At 39.6% G+C, this 27,224-nt stretch overlaps 1 protein-coding gene across 5 annotated transcripts in view; it reads left to right on the forward strand.

The window, feature by feature from the left end:
* LOC126332472 (sterol regulatory element-binding protein cleavage-activating protein) overlaps positions 1 to 27,224 on the forward strand; it is a 298,242-nt gene that overhangs the window by 153,870 nt on the left and 117,148 nt on the right. For all 5 annotated transcript variants that reach the window (XM_049996613.1, XM_049996609.1, XM_049996612.1 and 2 more), the window contains exons 10-11: positions 14,310 to 14,582; positions 19,433 to 19,666. In XM_049996613.1, the coding sequence (XP_049852570.1) occupies positions 14,310 to 14,582; positions 19,433 to 19,666 (507 nt within the window). The remainder of the gene's footprint in view (positions 1 to 14,309; positions 14,583 to 19,432; positions 19,667 to 27,224) is intronic.

The raw sequence follows: 27,224 nt of genomic DNA on the forward strand, positions 1-27,224 counted from the left end.
AGGTCATCGGTCTCATAGGATTACGGAAGGATGGGGAAGGAAGTCGGCCATGCCCTTTCAAAGGAACCATCCTGGCATTTACCTGGAGGGATTTAGGGAAATCATGGAAAACCTAAATCAGGATGGCCGGATGCGGGATTGAACCGTTGTCCTCCCGAAAGCGAGTTCAGTGTGCTACTCACTGCGCCACCTCGCACGGTGCAAAATGAGGATAATGGAATGTAGTCGAATTAAATCAGGTGATGCTGAGGGAATTAGATTAGGAAATCAGACACTTGAAGTAGTAGATGAGTTTTGCCATTTGGGGAGCAAAATAACTGATCATGGATGAAGTAGAGAGGATATAAAATGTAGACTGACAATGTCAAGGAAAGCGTTTCTGCAGAAGAGACATTTGTTAACATCGAGTATAGATTTAAGTGTCAGGAAGTCTTTTGTGAATGTATTTGTATGGAGTGTAGCCATGCATGAAAGTCAAGCATTGATGATAAATAGTTTAGACAGGAAGAGTGTCGAAGCTTTCGAAATGTGGTGCCAAAGAAGAATGCTGAAGGTTAGATGGGTAGATCATATAACTAATGATGTGGTACTGAATGGCATTGGGGACAAGAGGAATTTGTGGCACAACTTGACTAGAAGAAGGGATCGGTTGGTAGGACTCGTTCTGAGGCATCAAGGGATCATCAGTTTAGTTTTGGAGGGAAGTGCAGAGGATAAAAATCATATAGGGAGATCAAGGGATGAATACACTAAACAGATTCAGAAGGACGTAGGTTGCAGTAGTTACTCGGAGATGAAGAAGCTTGCACAGGATAGAGTAGTGTGGAGAGCTGTATCAAACCAGTGTCTGGACTGAAGGCCATAACAACAACAACAACAACAACCACCATAACAACCATAAAATGAGAACATCTTTGGCACTTTTGTCTTGCCATCCTTGACTTTGGGTATTTTATATTCTGATAAGAGAGATGTGTTTGGATTTAGCTACTGATTTGCCTTCTGTTTTAGGTAGAGAAAAATACACCTGTGAAGACACTTCAAAATTTGCTGTATCATCTAGCTTCCTATTGAGAGTGCCAAAAAGGAGTTTGTCATTGCAGTTCTGATGATCTTTTTAGAATGAGATTCTCATGTGTTTCGTAATATAGCTTATTTATTTTTTGGGACTACACTTTTATCAGTCATTTTCTTTTTTCTACAGTGATAACGGTACTTTATTTTCTGTCACTTTTATTTGTACATGCAAGGCTGCTAATAACCTAGCAATCCTGGTAAGGCATAAGGTTCTGAGATGGTTTAAGCAGCGTCCAAATGCAGACCTATAATCAAGGAGAGCAAGAAAAGGCCATGGCAAGCATTCCTGGACTTTTTAAACCTCTCCACTTGTTCTATGAAAGTATGGGAAGCTATCAAGAGAATTTCCAGTAAATGCAGTCAGTCAACAATAGGAGCAGTGCTAAAGCAGATGTGCCTCCAAACAATGCCCAGAGACATCGCCCAGGCAGAGGCAGAGCATTTTGCAGTGACTACTGCCACTACCAGTCAGGATCTAGGATTCCACTATTAATGTGTGACCATGGATGGATAGTAAGTTGGACTTTGGATCCAACAATTCTGAGTCATAAAACTACCTTTTCTCCAAATGGGAGCTGGATTCAGCACTCTTTTGAGGGTCATGATACTACATCCAGTCATGGCCAAATCCAGTGCTACATTCTGCAAAACTGGCAAATGGCATCATTGAGAATCGTTATAGAATGTTTAAATTCAATTTGGCAGATAGTATAATTTTCCAGCTCAAAGAGGGAGGCAAATGTGACTCCCTCTACTCAAACCAGGGAAGTACCAAAAGTGTTCCAGTAGCTGTAGGAGTTTTGCCTTAACTAGTGGTGTTAGAAAGACCTGGGAGCAAATAGGCTGGACAATCCTTAGCTGCTCTCATGTAGGTTCAGAGATGTCTGTTCGTCATCAACCTGACCCTGTGAGAGACAACTCTGCAGCAGGATTTCATAAATGGATAGCATTGTAAAGGGGTATTTAGTCATGATATCCTTGGACAACTCCACTCGTGGGGCTTTTATGGCCACCTATCCATATTCGTTTGCTCTTTATTATCAAATCATTTTTTTTTTGGGTATCAAGTTGGTGATGTGCTGTCAAATAGTTTTGAGCACTAGAATTGTATTCCCCAGAGGTGTATTGTAGTACCTTTTAAACGTTTAGTGAGCTTCCTGGACCTCAGTTTTGATTAAAAACTGTTATGGTTATTTCAGTATTGTGTTGCAGATAATGCACACTACAAGAAGAGAAATGTGCCCAGGTAGCCAAGAACTGTACTACTCACACAGAGTGTGTACAGGGGCATATGGTTCTGTATAGCAATTGAAACAGTTTTGAAGGGAGGCAACAAAAAGATCATCCTGAGCTGATGAGAGTTTGTCACTAATATAATCACAGTTCTGGAAGGTACATGCAGAGTACACAGTCTTTCAGTTAGTGTAAAGAAACACTGCTGTAGGCAGATTCTGTATAGGCTGCACCAGAGTGTCTTAGGCTCTAACTGGCAACACTATAGTCTGTAATATACTCCTACAGTTATGAACAAAATGATACTCCTGCATGTCTGATGTCGAGCAATGAGACTGGAACTTGCACTGACTGGCAAGATGCTGAATGGTGTCCTGTGAAGGCTGCTGAGCTGTCCAGTATCATGTAGCTCACAGAAGTGTGCTAGTGCCAGCTGTATTCGGCAGATGTTGCATACTCACATACTGCACAGAGTATCACAAGTAAGATGAGCTTTGGTTGAATTGCAGGTGTCTTAACAGGTCAGCAACTCCCAGTAATCTGTTGTGTGGTGTGTAGCTGGGTTGCAATGCAGATACCACATTCCTCATCTCTTTGGAGGAGATGGTGGAGCCATCTCGCTGTGTAGCTGGCGACTGTGCTATGGAAGACAGCAAGAGATACAGCAGTTACCTCCCAAAAAGGACCTGAAGGCAAGGACTCAGAAAGCAGTCACCCTAGCTACAGGTGTTCGGGAATGTACTGGGCATGGCTGCTCCAGTTCTTTTTAAAGCCTTTTGTGAGGTCAGATCTAGACTATATGCGCACAATGTACAGATCAACGGGACCTCCTTACTTGATGGTCATTAATGCTATTTACCATGAGTGTATCAGGCTGGTTGTAGGCACTTACAGGACCAGCCCCATACGCAGTCTGTGTGCTGAGGCTGGGGAACAGCCAATCGCGACATGGCGGCAATCCCTCATGCTGTGCCTCACTTTTGTGAATTCACCTAATCATCCTCTTCTATAAGATTTTTTTCTAAACTCATCTAAGAGCAACAAGGCTATTTGGGATCTGTGTGAAGCACAAGATGGAGTCACTTGGTGTAGGGCAAGTACAAACCCTAATCTAGGGCTCGAACTGACTGCCACCTGGTTGTTGCAGAGGCCTAAGCAGTTTCAGATTTGGTGAGGTACAGAAGAGACTACACTCCTCCATCAGTTATTAATACAAGATATTACCATATTTTAAATGAACACTGCAACAATATAGCTGCATTCACAGATGAGTGTAAGCAGATGGAGTCCCTTTTCTGCTTTGTTGTTTTCCCTTATTGTCTACTCAACAAGTTCATTGGGGAATTATACATGATCTCAAGGGCACTGGAGCAGATAAGATGTGTTGCAACTGCTAACTGTTTCACTTGTTTCAACTCCTTGAGTGCCCTTCGCTCTCTGCAATACATGTACCCAGCAGATAAAGTAACACAAAACATCCAGGATGCCCTTATCCACCTTTACAGGCTGGGGAAGGAAGTGTCTTACGCTGGATTCCAGGGAATGTGGGTACTAACGGGAAATCAAATGGCAGATACAGTAACCAAGGAGGTGTGTCATGGTAGCCTGATAGTTCAGTGTGCCATTTCCCTACATGCTATCACCTTGCTGTTAAGGTACAGAGTCGTGCATAGATAGGAATATGAGTGGCTGGAAGTGACGGGCAATAAATTATGCTTAATAAATTAAGTAGATCGGCTATGACACGCCTCCGGTAGCCACACAAATGAGATGAAGTCCTTCTCACTCGTCTTCACATAGGATGTAGCCCTATGATGCATTGCTTCTTCATCCAGCAAGAGGTTGGTTGGTTTGTAGGATTGAAGGGACCAGACTGCTACAGTCATCGGTCCCCCAGCAAGAGGACCGTCCAATGTGTGGTGCTTGTGGTATACAAACCACAATGCACCACATTTTAGTCGACTGTGTTATACATGTGGCCAGATTTTAATGAAAGGCATAATTTTCCCCTGAACTTTAGCATGAATTTCACAACAGTTTATACACAAATCCAGGCATTTAGTGCAGTAATATTTCCCTCTTCTTTAGTAATAGCTCATACGTTGACCAACTTTTGCCAAAACTGCATATATTTGTCATAGTGCCATAGTGCCAGTAGTGTCAGTGTCGTCCTAACCGCCGTCTGCTTCACGTCTGCTGTGCAGCGAGCTACCTTAATTTAAGTATTATCTGTATTTTTCTTACTTGTCACTTCTTCTTCTGCGTGTTTTTGCTTTTAGGAAGCTTTAATAGTAGAGTGCTATTAAGTGTTCCATAGATCTCGTGTGTTTCGAATACAGTCAGAGAGTCCCTTTAGTCAGCCATAGTGCTCGTAGTGCTAGTGTTTGTTTTCAATACCGTCCAGAGACTGGTAGTGCTATTTTCCTTGTTTCTACAAGAAGTGGTTAGCAATCACAGTTTAGTCAATAATCAACCGCCTTTAGTGAATTAGCAGTCTAGTTAAAAGCTGATTAACACTCTATAGTAAATTGATTTCTTAGGATGGCTAGGATGTGTGGCTGCTGTGTACGGACGCAGGAGGAGCTGGCCACTCTTCGCGAACAGCTGAGCGTGTTGATGGCCGCGGTCAGCCGTCTTCAGGCTGCTGCCTCGGAGTGTAGCGGCAGTGGGGAGTCTGGTGCGTCGCATGGTGCACCCCAGGTGTTAGATGCTTCACACACTGTCCCTGCTGTCGAGACATTTTCGCGGGTACCGGGCGCGGTTGGGCCACCCTCTCCCCAAGGGGAGTGGCGGGTTCAGCGGCGTTCGCGGCGCACGAGGCGGAGGGTCAATGTGGAGGCTGGCCGTGTGGCATCGCCCGCTCTGCCTGTGAGTGGACATGTGGCTGCTCCTTCAGCAAGGTCCGAGCAGGCACACGGGGGGAGGGGTTTATTAGTTATTGGGAGCTCCAACGTTAGGCGGGTGATGGAGCCCCTTAGGGAAATAGCGGAAAGGTCGGGGAAGAAGGCCAGTGTTCACTCTGTCTGCTTGCGGGGGGGTCTCATCCGAGATGTGGAGGAGGCCCTACCGGCGGCGATAGAGAGCACTGGGTGCACCCGACTGCAAATTGTTGCTCATGTCGGCACCAATGACTCTTGCCGTCTGGGTTCAGAGGTCATCCTCAGTTCGTACAGGCGGTTGGCGGAGTTGGTGAAGGTGGAAAGCCTCGCTCGCGGGGTGGAATCAGAGCTAACTATTTGTAGTATCGTTCCGAGAACCGATCGCGGTCCTCTGGTTTGGAGCCGAGTTGAAGGCTTAAACCAGAGGCTCAGACGATTCTGCGGAGAGCTGGGGTGCAAATTTCTCGACCTCCGCTATCGGGTGGAGAAATGTAGGGTCCCCCTGAATAGGTCAGGCGTGCACTACACGCCGGAAGCGGCTACGAGGGTAGCGGAGTACGTGTGGAGTGCACATGGGGTTTTTTTAGGTTAGAGAATTCCCTCCCTAGGCCCGACAAGACGCCTCCTGAGACGCGGCAAGGCAGGAGTAGGCAAAATGCAACAAGGAATAACAATATTAATGTGCTAATAGTAAACTGCAGAAGCGTCTATAGAAAGGTCCCAGAACTGCTCTCATTAATAAACGGTCACAACGCCCATATAGTACTAGGAACAGAAAGTTGGCTGAAACCAGACGTAAACAGTAATGAAATCCTAAACTCTGATTGGAATGTATACCGCAGAGATAGGCTGGACAGTGAAGGGGGAGGCGTGTTTATAGCGATAAGAAGTGCAATAGTATCGAAGGAAATTGACGGAGATTCGAATTGTGAAATGATTTGGGTGAAGGTCACGGTTAAAGCAGGCTCAGACATGGTAATTGGATGTCTCTATAGGCCCCCGGGCTCAGCAGCTGTGGTGGCTCAGCGCCTGAAGAATAATTTGGAAAATATTTCGAGTAGATTTCCCCACCATGTTATAGTTCTGGGTGGAGATTTTAATTTGCCGGATATAGACTGGGAGACTCAAACGTTCATAACGGGTGGCAGGGACAAAGAATCCAGTGAAATATTTTTAAGTGCTTTATCTGAAAACTACCTTGAGCAGTTAAACAGAAAACCGACTCGTGGCGATAATATATTAGACCTTCTGGTGACAAACAGACCCGAACTATTTGAATCAGTTAATGCAGAACAGGGAATCAGCGATCATAAAGCGGTTACTGCGTCGATGATTTCAGCCGTAAATAGAAATATTAAAAAAGGTAGGAAGATATTTCTGTTTAGCAAAAGTGACAAAAAGCAGATTACAGAGTACCTGACGGCTCAACACAAAAGTTTTGTCTCAAGTGCAGATAGTGTTGAGGATCAGTGGACAAAGTTCAAAACCATGGTACAATATGCGTTAGATGAGTATGTGCCAAGCAAGATCGTAAGAGATGGAAAAGAGCCACCGTGGTACAACAACCGAGTTAGAAAACTGCTGCGGAAGCAAAGGGAACTTCACAGCAAACATAAACATAGCCAAAGCCTTGCAGACAAACAAAAATTACGCGAAGCGAAATGTAGTGTGAGGAGGGCTATGCGAGAGGCTTTCAATGAATTCGAAAGTAACGTTCTATGTACTGACTTGGCAGAAAATCCTAAGAAATTTTGGTCCTATGTCAAAGCGGTAGGTGGATCAAAACAAAATGTCCAGACACTCTGTGACCAAAATGGTACTGAAACAGAGGATGACAGACTAAAGGCTGAATTACTAAATGTCTTCTTCCAAAGCTGTTTCACAGAGGAAGACTGCACTGTGCTTCCTTCTCTAGATTGTCGCACAGTTGACAAAATGGTAGATATCGAAGTAGACGACAGAGGGATAGAGAAACAATTAAAATCGCTCAAAAGAGGAAAGGCCGCTGGTCCTGATGGGATACCAGTTCGATTTTACACAGAGTACGCGAAGGAACTTGCCCCCCTTCTTGCAGCGGTGTACCGTAGGTCTCTAGAAGAGCGAAGCGTTCCAAAGGATTGGAAAAGGGCACAGGTCATCCCCGTTCTCAAGAAGGGACGTCGAACAGATGTGCAGAACTATAGACCTATATCTCTAACGTCGATCAGTTGTAGAATTTTGGAACACGTATTATGTTCGAGTATAATGTCTTTTCTGGAGACTAGAAATCTACTCTGTAGGAATCAGCATGGGTTTCGAAAAAGACGATCGTGTGAAACCCAGCTCGCGCTATTCGTCCACGAGACTCAGAGGGCCTTAGACACGGGTTCACAGGTAGATGCCGTGTTTCTTGACTTCCGCAAGGCGTTTGACACAGTTCCCCATAGTCGTTTAATGAACAAAGTAAGAGCATACGGACTATCAGATCAATTGTGTGATTGGATTGAGGAGTTCCTAGATAACAGAACGCAGCACGTCATTCTCAATGGAGAGAAGTCTTCCGAAGTAAGAGTGATTTCAGGTGTGCCGCAGGGGAGTGTCATAGGACCGTTGCTATTCACAATATACATAAATGACCTGGTGGATGACATCGGAAGTTCACTGAGGCTTTTTGCAGATGATGCTGTGGTGTATCGAGAGGTTGCAACAATGGAAAATTGTACTGAAATGCAGGAGGATCTGCAGCGAATTGACGCATGGTGCACGGAATGGCAATTGAATCTCAATGTAGCGAAGTGTAATGTGATGCGAATACATAGAAAGATAGGTCCCTTATCATTTAGCTACAAAATAGCAGGTCAGCAACTGGAAGCAGTTAATTCCATAAATTATCTGGGAGTACGCATTAGGAGTGATTTAAAATGGAATGATCATATAAAGTTGATCGTCGGTAAAGCAGATGCCAGACTGAGATTCATTGGAAGAATCCTAAGGAAATGAAATCCGACAACAAAGGAAGTAGGTTACAGTACGCTTGTTCGCCCAATGCTTGAATACTGCTCAGCAGTGTGGGATCCGCACCAGGTAGGGTTGATAGAAGAGATAGAGAAGATCCAACGGAGAGCAGCGCGCTTCGTTACAGGATCATTTAGTAATTGCGAAAGCGTTACGGAGATGATAGATAAACTCCAGTGGAAGACTCTGCAGGAGAGACGCTCAGTAGCTCGGTACGGGCTTTTGTTGAAGTTTCGAGAACATACCTTCACCGAAGAGTCAAGCAGTATATTGCTCCCTCCTACGTATATCTCGCGAAGAGACCATGAGGATAAAATCAGAGAGATTAGAGCCCACACAGAAGCATACCGACAATCCTTCTTTCCACGTACAATACGAGACTGGAATAGAAGGGAGAACCGATAGAGGTACTCGGGGTACCCTCCGCCACACACCGTCAGGTGGCTTGCGGAGTACGGATGTAGATGTAGATGTAGATCTTAAAGGACACAGCAATAACAACAGGATATTATTGCTCATGTGACAATGTTTCAGGTGATATTGTCACAAATATAAACACAACAGTTACTAGGTATATTTATCAAGACTACAGTAGACAGTCGATGTAATGCATTAGTCTGTTTGCTGACATGACAACTTCCAATGTAATAAACAATGCACACGTGGTCACACTGTTCATTCTGAGTACAAATTCAGTCCAGTTCAACATGCTGAAAGTAAACTGCTCCTACAGCATGAAGCAGCGAGATTTTATTCGCGATTTTAGAGAGAAGTTCTTCACCTTTAATGGGGACATGTTGAAAAGGACACCAGACAAATGCTATTATTTGAGCAGACAGGTCAATCTTCAACCATACAATCATTTTTCAAGGACTTGGATGAGATGAGTCTCTCTTCCAGCATCATATTGGAGAATCCTGAAGATCCACACTTCAGACAGTTATTGGAGAAGTACACAACACTTCCAGTTCCAGGTGAATCTACATTGAGAAAGAACTGTTTATCTGTGTTCTACAAGGAGGTTCTCAACAAAATACAAATTAGTTTTATTGGCCAAAAGCTCTGGGTTATCCATATATGAAACCACTGATGTGGGGTCAATATGCTGCAAATGTTGTTGTTGTTATTGTTGTTGTTCTTAAAATTCACAGGTCTGGAGAAATAGTGAACAACTTCATGACTACCACTTTGCTTGACAACTTTGTGAAGCTACTGTGGCCAGATGGTGTGAACAGAGACAACATTAGTTGACCTTGCTAGTTCGGTGAAATCTCATCATCCTTAGGGCAGTGAATACTGAAAGATGCCTGGCATTGTGGCGGAAGTGTCAGTGAATGTTTCATCTCTAATAATCAACATATTCATGTTTTCATCCCATTTTTAATGACATACTAAGAAGAGATGAAAAACACAAATAATCACTGAGCAATACAGAGACAAAGTTAAAAATTAATTTAAATGAGCAATGTGTAAATCAATTAAGTTGAAGAAAATTGAACTTTGCGATAGTCTCCTTTCATCCATCTGATTAAAATTTATTAATCATTTAGTTCCAGAGACATGAAAACATAATCTGTGCTCCAGAATGAAATTTTCACTCTGCAGCAGTGTGCACTTATATGAAACTTCCTGGCAGATTAAAACTGTATGCTGGCTCCAGCCTCAAACTCGCGACCTTTGCCTTTCGCAGGCAAGTGCTCTACCAACTGAGCTACCCAAGAATGACTTACTAACCACTCTCTGAGCCTTACTTCCGCCAGTACCTCAACTCCTACCTTCCAAACTTTACAGAAATTTTCCTGCGGTACTTGCAGAACTAGCACTCCCGGAGAAAGTCTGGCAGATCTTTCCAGAATGAAAGTTTCACTCCACAGCGGGGTGTGCGCAGTATCAAATTTCTGGCAGATTTAAACTATATGCTGAACAGAGACTCGAACATGGGACCTTTGTCTTTCACGAACAAGTGCTCTACCAGGTGAGTTACCCAAGCACGACTCACGGCCCAACCTCACAGCTTTACTTCCGCCAGCATGCTTTCTTGCAGGAGTGCTAGTTTTGCAAGTTTTGTAGGAGAGTTTCTGTGAAGTTTGGAAAGTAGGAGACAAGGTACTGGTGGAAGTAAAACTGTAAGGATGGGTCATGAGTCGTGCTTGGGTGGCTCAGTTGGTAGGGCACTTGCCCATGAAAGGTGAAGGTCCCGTGCTCGAGTCTTAAGTCCGGCACACATTTTTAATCTGCCAGGAACTTTCATAATCTGTGCTATCACGAGTTTTACATACCTTAAAAATCATATTGGATGTGACCTAAGTGGCAGAAATAATTCATTCTTTCAGCTGCTTTTGCACAAGTTTACATACATTTGACCTTCACTTAGGATCACTGATTTTCAGCTGTTTCTGCCAACATAAGGATGCTAAAGACATTGAAGCCTGATACATCCAGACTGTTTGTGGCACCAGGTAACATCATCATACATGTAAGAATGTTTTTCCTTAACATTATCTGAAAATTTACAGATTGTGGCCAAAAGCAATAGAGGGCAAGTTATTTTCTGTCCTTTCATTAATTGAAGACATAAGAATATGTACAAAAGAGAAAGAAAAAGAAAAAGAAAAAAAAATGGTCAGCAAATTCTCATTAACTTACCAAGTACAGGGCCATTAAATTTATGAAAATGTTCTGCTTAGTAGTGCACCTCCATAAAAACACTTGCCAGCAGCAGACAAAGAACTATGGGAATATATTCACTATAATTAATCAAGTAAAACAGACTAGCATAAAGTTCACACAGCATCTGTTTTTGTGATTTGTGGTGTATTTGTTTCATAACGTACATAATTGAATCATTTGATTCAGGTACAGGAGACACGTCAAATTGTGGTAAAATTTCACCTTACACAAAGAACAGCTAATGTTAACAGACGGCATCATACCATTGATAAAATTTTGTTGTACATGTATACAATAAAATTTAGTACTTAATTACCTATAATGAGGAATTCATTGTTTTTGCACTGTTTTTCATTACTGTGATGTTTCGAATTTCTTTTACTGTAAGCTACAATTGCCCAATTGTATTTCTTTTTGGTTCTTGCGACTTCCACATGAGTTTCTTCCTCAGGTGCAGCAGCCTTGTTGTTTGTATCATTCTGCCCAAGTTTGAGGTTCTTTTCGTCTGTCAGCTCTGCTGTTTTACAAAAACATTTTTTCCCACATTTCAGGTCACAATTTTCTTGCACTGCACTGTTGATTGTGCTTTTAAAGTGTCAGTGTCGCTACGAAGCATTTCAATAATTTTTTCATGTGAACTAACTGTGGAAGCTAGTTTTTTGTTTTCATCGTGCAAACAGTCAAGGCATGACCAGTGAAAATCGTTGCTAATAAATTTTAGGCATATTTTCACACTCCTTTCATGCAGCCATATGTTCCACTTACAGGCAGAATTCCTTTTACAATTCGTTTGTGACACTTTTTACATCTAAGTGGTTCTATTAATAACAAAGGAAGAAACTTTCCATCCACCGTGTATATTCAGACAAGAAAGCAGCAGCTAATTTACCTACAGATTTGTTCTCCATTTTAACTGATGACGACACCAATGTGGTATGTCTTTCAGTATTTACTAAAGTATCGAACTTCTTCCCAGAAATTTTAGGGAAAAGTTTTTAATGTGTTGTTAGTAGTTAATAGAGATGATGTAACAGAAGTCTCCCAAAATTCTTTTTCTACAGCGTCTTCAGTTTGTATTTAGAAAAGATTATATAGTAAATCAGTTTTGATAGCTAATAGGGTAACTAGATCCTTTGACTTCATCTACTATTTATGTATATCGGACAAATGAAATGTCATGAAAAAGTGTTAATAATATGTACATGAAGTACTGCTTGACTGAACCATACACAGAATTAAAAAAATTGGTAATCCACAATAGAGAACTGAAATGCAAAAGAATAATGATAAATTCTCATCCTCTACACTGAGTTCCTGCTAAAATTTTCTGAGAGGAGTATAAGAAAGGAAATGTGTATGAAACTAGAAGGGGAAAAGGTTCACTGGATTTCCTGTGATGAGATGTAATTCCAATACCAAATAAAGCAAGGAAAAAAATGTAGTTATTCGATGGTGACCTTAGTATAACTTCCCCATAATCCTATAATATGAAGGCTATCTAGAAAGTAACAGACATTTTGATCTATTGTGGTAGTGGGCTGAGCTTCAGCCGCCATCTTGGTGCTATAACATTCGTACACCCAGAATGTATCCGGCTGTGGTAGTCTGTGATCTGTGTCTATGCTAAATTGCTCTGTGTGACATGTTGGGAATGTATGCTGCAGCAGAAAATCCCACTATTTGTGAGGTGTGATCTGTGATAAGGCTTTTGCTGGCGTAAAACTGCAGACCAGTTGAAATTTATTGCGACCTTTATATGTATGTAAAAAGAAACAGTGAGTGGGAGTCAAGTAGGGCACTGATGTATCAGTTTAAAAAAATGGCTCTACCATTGTTCATGATGAGGACCACAGTGGTAGGCCTAGCCTTGTGACTGATGAACTGGTGTTTAAAAACAACAACAAAAATCATGAAAATTGTTGTTTTTTTATTATGAACTTCCGTGACATTTTCCCTAAATTTCGTGGAATTTGGTGCATGAAGCTGTGGCAGAGAAGCTTGGTTACCGCAGATTTTGTGCTAGGAGGGTTCCCAAAATCGCAAGGGAAGCCATAAAAAACAGACTGGCTGCAGCACTGTCATTCCTCAAAGATTATAAGAAAAATGGTAACAAAGTTACTGATTGTGTCATAACTGTGGGCGAGACTTGGCTGAAGCATGTCAGTTGTAAAACAATCTGGCAGTTGATGGAATGAACACACACAAATTATCCCAGGAAACCAAAGAAGTGTTTGCAAATGATTTCAGCAAGACATATCATGGCTACAGTGTTTTGGGATTCAAAGGGAGTGAGTCTCGTTGACTTACTTGAACGGGGCACAACAATTAACTCAAGATAGTTATTATAAAACACTTACAAAGTTAATGCGGGCAATACAAAACAAGAATCAGGGAAAACTTAGCACAAAATTTTCATTTTTTTCACAAAATGCTCATCCACACCCTGCCAATTGAACCAAAGAGGTTTGATGGAGTTTTGGATGAGATGTGTTTGATCATCCACCATATATTCAGGATTTGGTGCCAAGCAACTACCATCTCTTCCCAGCAATGAAGACATGGCTCACTATACAGTGCTTTGATACTGATGATGAACTGCATGCCAGTACAAACCACTGGTTGCAGTTGCAGGCAGCCAATTTTTACAGAGACATTATTGAAAAGCATTGAAAAACTTCTGCCACAGTGGCACAATTTGAATGGCGATTATGTAGAAAAGTAATGTAAGAGTATTCCTTTTATAAAATGCATATAATAAAATTTGGTTTTCCCTTATTGTTAATTTTTTATTTCAAAACATTTGTTACTTTCTGGATGGACCTCATAATTCTCCCATTTCATTTAATTCTTCTCTCTATTTCATGGATGAAGGACTTTTTTGTTCAGTGACTTAAAGGTATTTGTGACACATTGCTACTCCCATTAAAATCATTTTCAGCTGTACAGCATATTTCTTCTATTTCTTCTTCAGACACAGGAATGAGATAACATCCTTATGTTGTATTGAATTTTTTCCCATTTATTTGTGTGACTTTAGAGGTAAAACTGTTGTGACAATCTCTCAAAATTAAACGTGCAGAATTTTTTTCCTTTTTTTGTTTTAAATTTATGTTAGGGACTAAAAACTCACATGCTGAGGATAATCGTGAAACAATCTAGTTTTACCATACTGTACTGATGACTGAGTCATTGTGATAGTAATCCTGCTCAGTATGAGAGGAAATGCAGGTTTGAGTATTTGCTACATGCATGTGTAATTTGACTTAATGGGTTTTCAGTCCCTAACATAAAAGAATATATTAAAACATATAGCATATCTCCTGATTGACAATGTCAACAAACTTGACAAATTTCTCTGTTATAGTTATAACAAATTTGGCATACAAGACTAGAGAAACTTGTACATCTTGTATTTGTTTTAAATTTGAGCACTTGCACAGTTCTCTCTTTTTACAGGTTGTATTTTTTTCGACTGTGCTGGCTGCAGACATTAGACGAGCAGACTTGAGTGGATTGGATGGTTCATCAGGTGTTAGCAGTACCCCATACACAGCTGCAGTTTCACGATCTTCTTTCCTGTCCGCTGATGTTGGTGACAGTGTAGCAGGTCGTCGAAGCGGCCTGCATCGCTCTCGTTCACACCCTCGTTTGGAATCAACTTCAGCAAGCTATCCTGCAAGCATTGTGGCTCCACCATTGGGAAGAACATACAATTCTGCTGCTGTCCTTGTGGGTATCTTTTTTACTAATTTCCTCTATGTTATTTATAAATTCATTATAGTGGGGCAGGTACGTCGTCATCTGACAAGATCTCTCTCCTTATGTATCGAAGTCTTGAATACACTAAGCATTAATTTTTTTTTGGTATATGAAGTAATATTCCACCCTTGTTAGACCTATGAAATATCTTGTCTGCACCTTAAGCCAAAATTTTTTTATCCTCATGTGTTGTTACAGTTAACATTCTTCTCTGTAATGATCTTGGTACCTTTCCGTCTGTCTGTCTGTCTCAACAATATGAAAAGGATAATTCCTACTCACTAAATAGAGGAGGCAGTGATCGGGAGACAGACATGATGACTGCTATTTATTACTCTGCTACCAAACACTTTCATCTGTTTTAGACAACAAAAGTTGCACACATTCGGCACTCACAGTTCACATACAGACAGCAACTGTTGGATGCACGTGCTAATGCCCAACTCTGATTGCGTCTGAGGTGAGCAGTGATTTGTTTGCGGTGGATGGTAGAGGTGCAGAAGAGATGTGGGACAGGGAGGGATTGGAGGGGGGGGGGGGGGGGTAAGGTGCTAGTGCTGCCTAGTTGGCTACTAGATGCAGTATTGGGAAGCTGTGCTGTTGGGGAGTGGGTTATGGCAAGTTTCTAGTAAGCTTGCATGTATTTTTATTAGAGCAGTCACACAGTTTCATGACTCTTCTTTCTTTGATATTACTTTTAAATAGTAATATGGTTTAATCAACTTTACTGGCCCATCCTATAAAATTACTAACTCCAAAATATTCTTGGCTAAATACTTTCTTAACAACTGTGCTACTATCTATCCTTAATTGTCAGTTTGTGTAATATTTTTCCCAGTACTTTGAAATAAAATTAACCTTTTCTTGAATTTTTCTTTACTTTTCTCAATGTGATCTTCTGATCTCAACTTCAGTTGACTTTAAAGACGTATAATCACAATTCAGGAAATCCAGTTTTAATGTTGTCAAAAGCGAGTCTTTGTTGCTTAATGTTCAAGCATGCCTTATTCATCAGAGAACTCTCCCTTTCACATGCAAACAGAAACTGCTCTTCTACTCAGAGAGGATTGTGTGCAGTACTACTACTACTCCAATACAGAACAGAAATGGAACTGAAGCTGATACCATACAAATCTCCAGCCAAATTCCAGAATCAGTCTGTTGACCTATTAACATGCAGAGCTTCAGAGTCAAAATTGCACAAGACCACAGTCTATTTACTCCCTAAGCGTAATATCACCCTGAACAAGATCTCAGAATTCTGCACCAAATTTCAAGTAGCAGAACCACAAATGAATCAAACTGTTGATAGGCCCCTATTCTAATTTTTTCCAAGAAAATCTGTCCTAACTATGTGCATCACAATGAAACAGACTTTCAGTCAAACTGTGCAGTTGTATTATCAAATCTTGTGATGTTAAACCTGACTATGCATAGAGCAACCAGCAGAATCAGTAAAATTGTCTTGTTTGCTTTTTATGGGACATTGCCAAGCCATTTGGGTATCTAGGTCCTCATTAGAGAACATTAATTGGAATTTGTATGCTTCATTTCAGATACTATTTTTTTAAAAAATACCTGCCTATATAGTTTTTTTTAAACCCCAATGCTCTGCACTGTTTACACACTTTCTTCTAATTTGTATCTACTTCCTCCACAGCTCTTCAAATGTCTTCTATCTTCTATACCTGTCACATATACTTGTAAGTTAAGATTCTGTCTTTATCTTCGTGCTCCAGTCATGTTTCAGTGCACGTTACTGACTGAATGAGAGAGCACAATGGTAAAGACCTGAATTCGTATTAATAAATATAAAGCTCCAAATCCAAATCTGACTTAAGATACAGTATGTGACTGTATTATGGAAATCGTTTTAAATAGTTCATTATTTTATTTTATGCTCATAACGTGTGTTTTTCTTCTTCAGTTTCACCATTCTTTTGTAAAAACCAAAATGAAATTCAAATCATTTGAAAGCCTACTAAAATGCTCCATTCGATACATGTGAAGCCTGTAATGTAACTGACTGGCGCACTGCTCCTACTCACTAAGCTAATTCATACTAGTGTTTTGTTTCGGAATTTGCATTTCAGAAAATAGATTACAAATGGTGTATAGTACCACACTGTACAAATGCATCCATAAAAACTCTTGAAAAATTGTTTTTGAGTGTTTCAAAGAATGAGGAGGCGCATAAAAATTGGTTACTCTGTATCAGCAAAATGTTCTGTACCTAACTAATAATGTCTTGCACTCTGAATTTAACATTAATTTACCTCCAAATAAGCTTTTGCTCTGTCACAAAGAAGGAAAGTGTCAGTCAGTGAAATTAAATTCTGAGCGACTTCCTTGCACAACTTGGGTAGCTCAGATGGTAGAGTGGTGGACTGTCAATATTGTAAGGTGATGTCCATAGATTCAAATGTAGCCTGCAATAATATTTTAACTTATTTATAAAACAAATCAACAGTCCTTTCATATGCAAACAAAAATCACACTTACTAAATGTCACCACTCCAATTAGAAACAGAGTATTATTGTGTATCCCTTGGCACTAATATGACCTTACATTTGCCGTAGCTATTCACACATGTCACATTCAAAAAGACATTTTGTAGTTAATGCAACCATACATTTTTTATGTTATTAGAAACAATGTTTTCTTCCACGCTGTACTGTCCATCTAGGATCTTTATTGTTTAATCTTTTGAAGTTTCATAATTTTACATAAGATGAAGTTAAGTCTGTTTCAGACATTGATGTTAGTTAACCTCATCTCCCTACACCATGTTGTACTATGGGAGTTTGGTGATATCTTCAATACTAGCAATGCTTTCCAAAAATGGTAATTTTTGTAAGAAAAGTAAATGCATTTACTCTCAGTTGTCTATTTTCAGACTAAGATTAATGTGAAGGTATATACAATACATCCCACCATCAAAACAATTGCTACATTGAGTTCTTTGTAATGGTATTTTCATATTTCATGTAAAACTTTTAAAAATTCATGACCCTTCCAGGAATTGAACTTAAATTCTCCTTATCCATAGTCACTTGCACTATTGGTTGGCCGCAGAGTGAATGCTGTGGGCACTACCTTTGCTGAGTATCTTGTACATTGGAAATCAACACTGAGATTTGTCATGAATAATTTTACTGTGCGTTGGGTCATATTTCATGACTAATAGTCAACAATTTAGATATAAGATAGGACCCTTTTGCAAAAGTTATGTAATTTCTTAGTTTTGAACAGGTTTAATGATGCTGCAGGGAGCAGGGAAAAGAATGTCCATCCTTGCACATCTCTCTACTCTAAATAAATGCATCAATTTTTGTAAGATTTCCACTATTAGCAGTCAGAAAATTCCTTCCTATTGTTACTCAAAGGTTGTGAATGCATTTTGTCACTAAATAGGTAAACTATATGCAGAAAAGTACATAAAAAACATAGTTACTTCAGCTAACACTCCTGTAACACGACCGAGCAAGGTGGCACAGTGGCTAGCACACTGGATTTGCACTCGGGAGGACAACAGTTCAAACCTACGCCCAGCCATCCTGATTTAGGTTTTCTGTGACTTACCCAAATGACGTCAGGCAAATGTTGGGTTGGTTAATTAGAAAGAACACGGCCAACTTCCTTCCCCCGCCTTCCCTAATCCAATGAGACTGATGACCTCACTGTTTGGTCCCCTCCTGCAAATCAAGCAACCAACCAACCTGTAACACACACACACAGCTCAGTCTTACTCATAGTCTGTGATGTCACCAAAGCTTCAGGCAGTAACAGAGCATTTTCGATCATATGACCAAATCTTGATATTTAATGATTTTTGAGCTTTAATTACATAAAAATAAGAGATATTTGTGAGAATATTGACCTTAAATGCGATTTGGATGTTATAATGTCTCCAAATAACAAAGATCTGAAAATAGGAAAACAGCCTATTCCCACCACTACTTCAAGTGAATTCTGTGATAATTTTTTCGAGCAAGATTACTGCCAATTCCTTTCTCTCTCTCCCTCTCTCTCCCTCTCTCTCCCTCTCTCTCCCTCCCCCCTCCCACATCCCCCCTCCCCCCTCCCCCCCCCCCCCCACCTCCTAATCTGTATTGATGACTGTTCCATAATTACTTTTCGTTGTAACATTGGACATAAAAACAGTTCATGCTTAAAAACCATTTATGTTATAGTAGAGCATTTTATGTACATCCTCAATTACTTCCAGGTGTGTGGAGTTGGTATTTGTTTTTGTCTGTTGGAATGCTCTTGTGTAGTTAAATTTCCTTCCAAAACATTACCAGAGTAGTGACTTGCCTTTTGAAATTATTTACTGCTTTGAAAATACTATAGCTGACAACTCAATTTCTTTAAAAATTATGTGTGTCTACACATGTGGAACACAGCAGTTCTATCATTAAGCTAGTTGTTCAAATTAAATTGACAATTTATTTCAAAAATAAATGTCATATGTGCAAAAGACATATTTCATGAAGAGAGTAAGTAGTTCTTCCTCTCTTGAGGTTTTCCAGGATCTTATGTTTGGATATTTAATTTTGAGTGATGTACACCAGCTATGAAATTTTGTGCACAGGATGCTCCATGGCTTTTAAGTACTTGAGAAAAGAAGAAATAATATTCAATAAGCTGCAGTGTGATGCCATACTTGCCGCAGTGCATTTCTTGGTGACCCTTTTTTCCTCCACATTTATGAGCTGTTCTGAAGATAGTATGATATCTCGTAGTTCTTATTAATGTAAAAAGTTATCTTGTGGTATATATTTCAGTCAATACAGACTTGATTTTTTGCCATTTGCAGATACCAAAGCGACTGCGTGTGGTGCATTTCTGGGCACGTACTCGAATCGTTCAGCGTGGCTTTATGGTGTTCATGGTTGTATGGATAGCCGCAATTGTGTATGACTCTGGCATTATTGAACAGCTGTTGCCGGATGGTGGAGGAACAACATGGCACCCAACTGACTCTGTTTCTGATTTCAGTGTTGAAAATAAGCAAAAAACTGTGGAAAACTCCGTTTACGATGGGCCGGAGGTAAGATTTTTATATACAACCTTGTTTCGGAAAAGTGACTACTGTGATATCCCAATATGTTATTTATATGTCAGCTGTTACTGGTTAAAAGTTTACTTGTCTTGTTTAAATATTTGACCCACAACAGTACATTATTTATTGCTTTCTTTTTCCGTTCTAGGTGTATCTTTTTTCCAGGTTTTTCATTCACATACTGGCTTAGAATGTCCCCACATCCATTACTTATTAAGGAGGTTTTTTTATTGTAGTCAATTGAAAGTACCAACAGGACACAAATTTGGAGCATTGTTGCTGAAAGGTGCTGCTGTTAAACGTGGCAGTGTGCTATTTTCCTCTACTCATTACGACCTCACCTTTCAGATCACCCATGAAAAGATAAGTGTGGTAATTGGACTGGAGATATCAGCCTTTGATGTCATGTAGAGTATTCACACACCATTTAATGATCTTAGAGCTCATAGCAGAATGCAAAAAAGGAAACAGCTATACATAAATAAATTATTTTTTGAAGATTTATCAGAATTTGCATGTTTGTATATCATTCGGTGTTCTTGTTCCTGTGTTGGAGATACAGGAAAATTTCACTACTATGTGTTGTTGGAGACAAAGACAGGCGATTTGTACAGTGTACATGAAATAATTCTCAAATTTATGAGTCAATCTTAAAAAGTTTGTGTACTAATCTATAATAAAGAGTACCTAATATTTTGAAGCATGCTTTTATTAGGGTCTTCATTTTTTGGTATTGATTATTAATGCGTCTTGAAATTGTTATTCCTATTGATTGCTTCAGCCTCACCTACTTTGAGATGAAGATATTGGCACAAGAGTCAAAATGTGAATATATGATGTTTGTCGGGGGCTGTAAGGCGGGACGGTGACATCCTCAGGTTGTTTGATAGATGTTGAACTGTTGCTTAGGTGTTACACTCTCCAGGTATATGAGACAGTGCAACAGAATGCTTATGTTTTTCATGTCAGTCTCTAACAAACGTTGTTTCCCACAGCATGATGTATCACTTCCAGACATTTGTCGCAAGGACTTTGAAACTCCCTGTGTGTTCTTAGTGTTGTTTGATATCTGTAGCAGACAGTACAATAGCAAACTAGACAGGACTGATGATGGCACAAAGAATATACGGGTGTTTCAAAGCCCTTGTGCCCACTGTCTCTGCATGATAGAACACATCATGAGGACTGACTTTTGTGAGGCAAAATGTCTGCTTACACTTTCTGGTGACACTAAAAGTTGTTTTAAGACTGGTTACGCTCCCGAGAGGCGGCAGGGCATAGGCATTCGTATACAGCGTTATGTATTGCCTACAAGCCAGTCATCTGCTCTGCAGGAAAGGTGGCAGGCTCCGTAAAAATTAAGCATCTGTTTCACTTCTAAAATATCTTTCTCTGCTCATTCTTATTATTTTGTTGTTGAAAATCACTCTTATCAGATTACTGGGGTACATGCTGCACCCTTGGTTAGTAGGAGCTACTGATTTGGTGAAATTTGTCGTTCCAGGTCTATTGAATACTATACCTAGCATCACTCAGAAGTGCCAATGAACATTTTGTCTTGAATGAAAATTCTTCAAGTTGTCGTCTATTCCCCCCCACCCCCCCCCCCCCCCCACCCCTAAGATATATGTTGCACAGACACATATTTATCCGATTATAAGACGAGGTTTGTACCCAGATTAGTCATTAAAAAAATGCAGGGTTGTCTTACGTTCACAAGTTAAACTAATACTGCTGAGGTCATCATTTTTACCTTGAGATTAATACAGGAGCTGCTTTACATTTACAGGTGTAGCATTGACAATTCAGGTTAGATGAAGATTTATTTGGAAAGGTTGTGGAGTATCACAAAATTGCTGAAACAAGTATTTGGACTTATGGTGCTGGTGCATTCGTAAGCATTGTCTAATTTTGTTACAATCTGTTTTAATGGATTATTATTTAATTCTTCCATTCTCTCTCTCTTACGCGCGCACACACACACACACACACACACACACACACACACACACACACACACACACACCATTGAGAATCTTTTGTAACCCCCCTGCATAGCATAGATGACATTCTTTTTTAACAATAAAGTATTGTTAACTGTTTTACTGGATTAGTTGGAGAAAGTTATTATGAAAGAGATAAGACTTGTTAATTAACTGTGCTGAGCAAAATGTAACATTGATTTTTACCAAAATATATTAGCCATTAGAAAAAGAAAAAGACTTGATCATTTTCATAGTAGCGATGGAAAAGAGATCCCATCTAAATCTTCTTCTGAGGTAGCTGCCTTTTCACTTTCAGTCAGAGTTGGATTGACTATAAAATTCGACAAATACAATAGCATACATTTCTGCAGAAGACAGTTAACATCTAGATAGGGGCCAGTGGTGTGCTTAGGTGTTTCGTGGCTAATACTCACGGTAAGGGTGTAACATGAATGAAAGGGTACATTGTATCAGTTTGCTGGTTCCATGCATATAGAGCTGTGAGAGCACGGAGCAGATGGTGTTTGGAAGCAAGAGATGAAGGAAAATATTGTCACATTCTCACATCAGTATAGATGCAAAATTCCGTTATGTATTTGGAAAAATAGCTGCGTTCTCAGGTCCCACCACAGCCACAACTTCAGAAATAGCAAAATATTTGGAAGAAGCAGCGAAATATTTGTGACAACCATGATTATAAATTTCATTGCTGCTTGTATGTTAAAGGGCCTCTTTTTTTTTTTTCTCACCTTGCACTGGTTAGTCGTAACTACCATCCCTGATAATGATACCAGTTATTATGTAATTATTAGTACAAGTATTAAAAATAGTGACCACAGATGACTGCCTTAGATAGTAAACAAAGGACATGAAGATAAAAATTAATGCTAACAGGTTCTGTCTCTCTCTCTCTCTCTCTCTCTCTCTCTCTCTCTCTCTCTCTCCCCCCCCCCCCCCCCAACCTTCTTCTCCCCCCCCCCCTCTCTCCTCATATTGCGAGACTGTATACAGTCAGTAAATACCACAAGTTGAGGAGAATAGGTACAGTGTTAACTTTTTTTGGCAGATAGTGTATATCAGTGGAACTGTCTTTGAAATTTTGATTAGGCAGAATTCGTTAAAAATTAAATTTGATCAAAGAGCCTCTTTAAAAAAGGGCCAGTCTTATTTTCAGGGTCATCTTATACTCGGATAAATATGTTATATTCCCTTCAACAATTACCAAATCAGTCCTGTTGTTACCTCTGATAGCTCTCCATACTGTAATTCCAGGAGTCGGAAATGTATGGGTCTTCAGAATGACTGCTATCCATTACCCTTCACCAAGTCATCTGTGTACACACTGATGTTGATCTGAACAACACAGACAGATGTGACACTCAACATTAAACATCACAGGAGGACAATCCGTATCTAGTTAAGTCTAGCCTTGACTCTGGCTGTATACTTGGAAGTATCTGTTGTCTGTGATTTGTTGTCAGCTGTAAAAGACACTTCGCAACTCGATATCTCAACCTGTAATTTAGTAATCTGTTAAGGTTTGTGGTGAAACATTGCGTATAACCTCTGTCCAGGTTTCAGCTGTTGTCACCTGTCTTACTTGTCAGAGACAGTCAAACAGTCCTACTATCTTATGGTGTAATCTGTTAGGAAGGTCCCATGTCTACACTTCTTGCCACATTGTTAGCTTAAGTCCATCTTGTTGCCACTCATTGTGCTATCATTGCACTGCAGCAAATCCTTGTTCTAGAGGGAAAAAACCTTGCTTCACAAAGTGACTAGCATCCAATGCACTTTAGTCTATCAATTATTCAAATGACTTTGAAACACATCCCCATTGGTTTTTGAACATTTTTGAACACATTTTAAGTTTATCTCTGAATGAAGTTGATTTGTGAATGCGTGCATAGTGTACATGATGTGTCTGTCAGGAGAATCCTCGTCGCATGTAGAAACAAACTTTCCTACAGCTAAAAGGAGCTATACGAGCTGAGCGGAGTACAGCCGAACAGATGAATGCCAACCACTGTCTGTGTGGTTGCTTGGATTTACGAATGATGAGCATTGCTATAGTTACTAGCAAAATCCATAGATTCAGACTACCAGAGTGGAAATAAACGAATAACAGGCAAGAAAGATTACTTATTACGTTCTTGGTGTATCCAAGAAAATGAAAAGTTTGACAGAAAATTTTTGGCCAGATCGCTATACTAGTTAGGGTCAGTTGTACAGTCCCCGTCTAGCAGCTGCTTTAAGTTCTACTCTGGAAGTAGTGCGGAAAACGCGTTGTACGAACATGTAACAACGCCTAACCAGAGAATAATCGCGGGATAACTAAACTGGTGATTCTGGCAGATTTAGTGAAGCTAACCAGCGAATAAGCTTTGACGCTTGCAGGAATAGTTACAGAATTAGTGATAACAAGACTGTTTGTTAGAGCGAGAAAGGGGAAGAAACAGGGACATCACACAAATTAGGGAACAATATGACGATTTCAAGTTTATTTTAAAATTTTGTTACTACTACTTTTCGATCTCATGCTTGAGAAACTGGAGCGTATGAATGAAGTATGAAACTATTTCCTAATGTAAAGCTTTTTACTTGTAGTATGTATAATAGGCATTTGATATTGGTACTTTGTGAATTATATTCTGCCATTATAAAAATGACCGTTTGTGCCAAAACAGTTTCTCTTATTTGATGTGTGTTACAATTGTTGCAGTTTTAGAAAGGCCTGTTTTGTTTTATCTAGCAGACAGTAACAAAATAAAACGTAATCAGATCGAGAAACCACACCAGTCTTGGGTCCTGTATGTATTAACAGCTTTTTCAGTAGTAGACGACAACATTTCGATTTTTCATGTTGCAAAACATTTGACAAATTTTGATGAGGTAATAGATTATTTTGCAGAAAGGAAAGCATGCCATATAAAGCTGTAGCAATATTAGGGAGAAAAAAAGTTCTAGGAGCTAAGGATTGAAGAAATGTGTATTGTCGTGCTTGTCTCGTATCTTTAGTGGTTTAATGTATCCTATATTTAGTTTTATGGCACACAAAGCAGCAAGTTGTTAGCTGATAGGGAATAAAGAGCGTAAATCTTCTAAGCAGCTTTTTTTAAGATGTGTGCTACAAAATGAACATATTTTTGAAAATTCAATTTTTTAAAATTTTTGCTGTCCTATCTCCAAAAGCTTGATGGTGTGGCGCGGTTCGGAAATATCATAGATCTGCGCAGAGCAGTCTTGAGTTATAGTGGGGAAATGGGTAGTCTCCACCTGCCCTGCATTTACATTTAGTGATTTTGCTGTTTCCTCTTCGTTTACAGATCTGACATCATATGAAAACAAAACAGATTTCTGTAGCCGGGAACTATCAAGTGAATTAAAATACATTCACATAATTACGGAAGGCTAAAATGTGTTATTAGTTTCAGATTTTATTTTATTTCCACTTTTCTGTCAGTCAAGCATTAATTGCCTTGCAGAACAATGAAGGTATTTTTGTCGGTTTGCTAAAGAAATTTTCTTTTATTAATCTTTACCGCTGAAGCAGACAATATACTTGAAACAAAGTGCTTAATTCCACACACGCTGTTCGCTGCATTTCAAGTGCACATTTTCAACTTCTAGCCCATATGGCATTATGCCATAATAAATAACCAAACATGAGATGACACATTATTGGTACTCCAAGAAAATTTACATCGCAAAAACCACATTGAAAAGCTGAATATCATGTTGTGGCCTACTTCACTGGGAATCTGGATGTACGAATGTGCACTTTAAATATACAGTTTAAATGTGCACATTTTAGTATGAATCACGGAATTCTGATGCTCTTGGAGTGTCCTTTCATTACTTGTTCCTTTTATGACATAATGTAAGATCTTAAATGTTTTACACGTACGAACATACGGACTCCCTACGACATCGTAGCTGCGCAAGTGCGTTGATGCCTGTCATGTGGTGCTCTCTGGCAAATGCAGAAACGAACCTATTTCTAACAGGTCGCAGAAAAAATATTCCGAATGGTGGTTTGGAAAGTGGTACTATCAAAGTAAATTTCCTTTTACGCAAGTTGAACTATGTGCAAGAATGTATGATGAATTTCTTAAATCACAGACCATTTGATTCTCATTTAAAAGTCAAGTCTTTGATGACGAGCCATTTAGATGAATTTCGAGCCCAGAAGATCAGAGATTTATGTGTTATTAAAAATTTTACTGGCACATTTGTGTGATATATCTTAAATTGTAATATGCGCAGAAAAGACCAACATTATACGTGAAAGCTTAGCTTCTCTTGTAGCATATTAATCTTATAGACCAATATTATATGTGAAAGCTTTGGTTTTCATGTAGCAACACTATGTATATTAATTTAAACCATTAACTTTTTCTGTTTGTGTGTTCGCACTACTTAACAGTGATGTTGCTATTAGCTGACTGCGTCACATGGCATAAGCTCTGAATACCCACTATCATTGGCTGGCAAGATGACGTGATGTGAGCTATGACTGTCTTACAAAAGCACATTGCAATCTCGATTTCAATTCTTCGGAAAGTAATGTGCAGTGTTTGGTGGACTTCCAATTTATACTTTTGTAATACGAAAATATGCAGCGCACGTGTTGTTGAACATCAAAGATCTTTACAAAAGTGTTTTTTTTCCCTGTGATTTGTTTTCTAATGCGCCAGGAAATTCTACGCCCGTGTATAACACCATAACCATTCAAAGGACTGATAAGTTGTATGGTTCCCAGAGAAAACATACTGTCAGTTAACAGGGAAAAAGTATGTTTTCACCTGGGATAAAGTGTATTTTTAACTGGGAAATCTAGGAATTTTTCTTTCCTTGTCCGTGTGTACACACTGATATTCTTTTGGTTGAGAGGGAACATTAGTATTATTCTAATTATTATTCTTTTTACTTTCTTTTAACCCATAGCAAAGTTCCATTGCCTGTGTTTGTAATTGAAATCAGCCTTTGCATTCATAAATTGGTACAATACCCAAGATGGAATATAATTACACCACAATGAAAACCGCTCCTATCATAGCACATAAAAGATGAATATATCCTGGGTAGAGTTTAGAATGTAAAAGAAGGGAACTAGCTTTCCGACTTAGCGAGCAGCTTCAAAGACATTTAAATCAAATTATCTTGACATATTCACACTAATGTGTGTGTCGCTAGTAGTACCTATGTCATGATTAGTAAAATATCATGATACATAATCTCAGTCGTATAACATGACACGTGCCATCTCTGCCATGCAATATGAAACAACCAATCATTAAAGTTTAGGATGCATGCATGCCCACTCTATAATACTCTCTATTATAGTTGCATGCCTACTCATCCCAATCTCTAGAAGCACATAATTTTGTGTCTGTTCGTTCTTACACCCCTCACTATACATGTAATGGGATGGCTTTAGGCAAGAAATGGCCTTCTCAGGCAAGAAATTGACCTCCCCCCTTACCCAAAAATCAAATCATTGTTTTAGTGCCACCCCAAGAATAAATCAATCTCCAGAAATTTATCCCTCCAAGCAAGCT

The sequence above is a fragment of the Schistocerca gregaria genome, chromosome 2, assembly GCF_023897955.1.
Source record: "Schistocerca gregaria isolate iqSchGreg1 chromosome 2, iqSchGreg1.2, whole genome shotgun sequence".
Taxonomy (NCBI): Eukaryota; Metazoa; Arthropoda; class Insecta; order Orthoptera; family Acrididae; genus Schistocerca; species Schistocerca gregaria.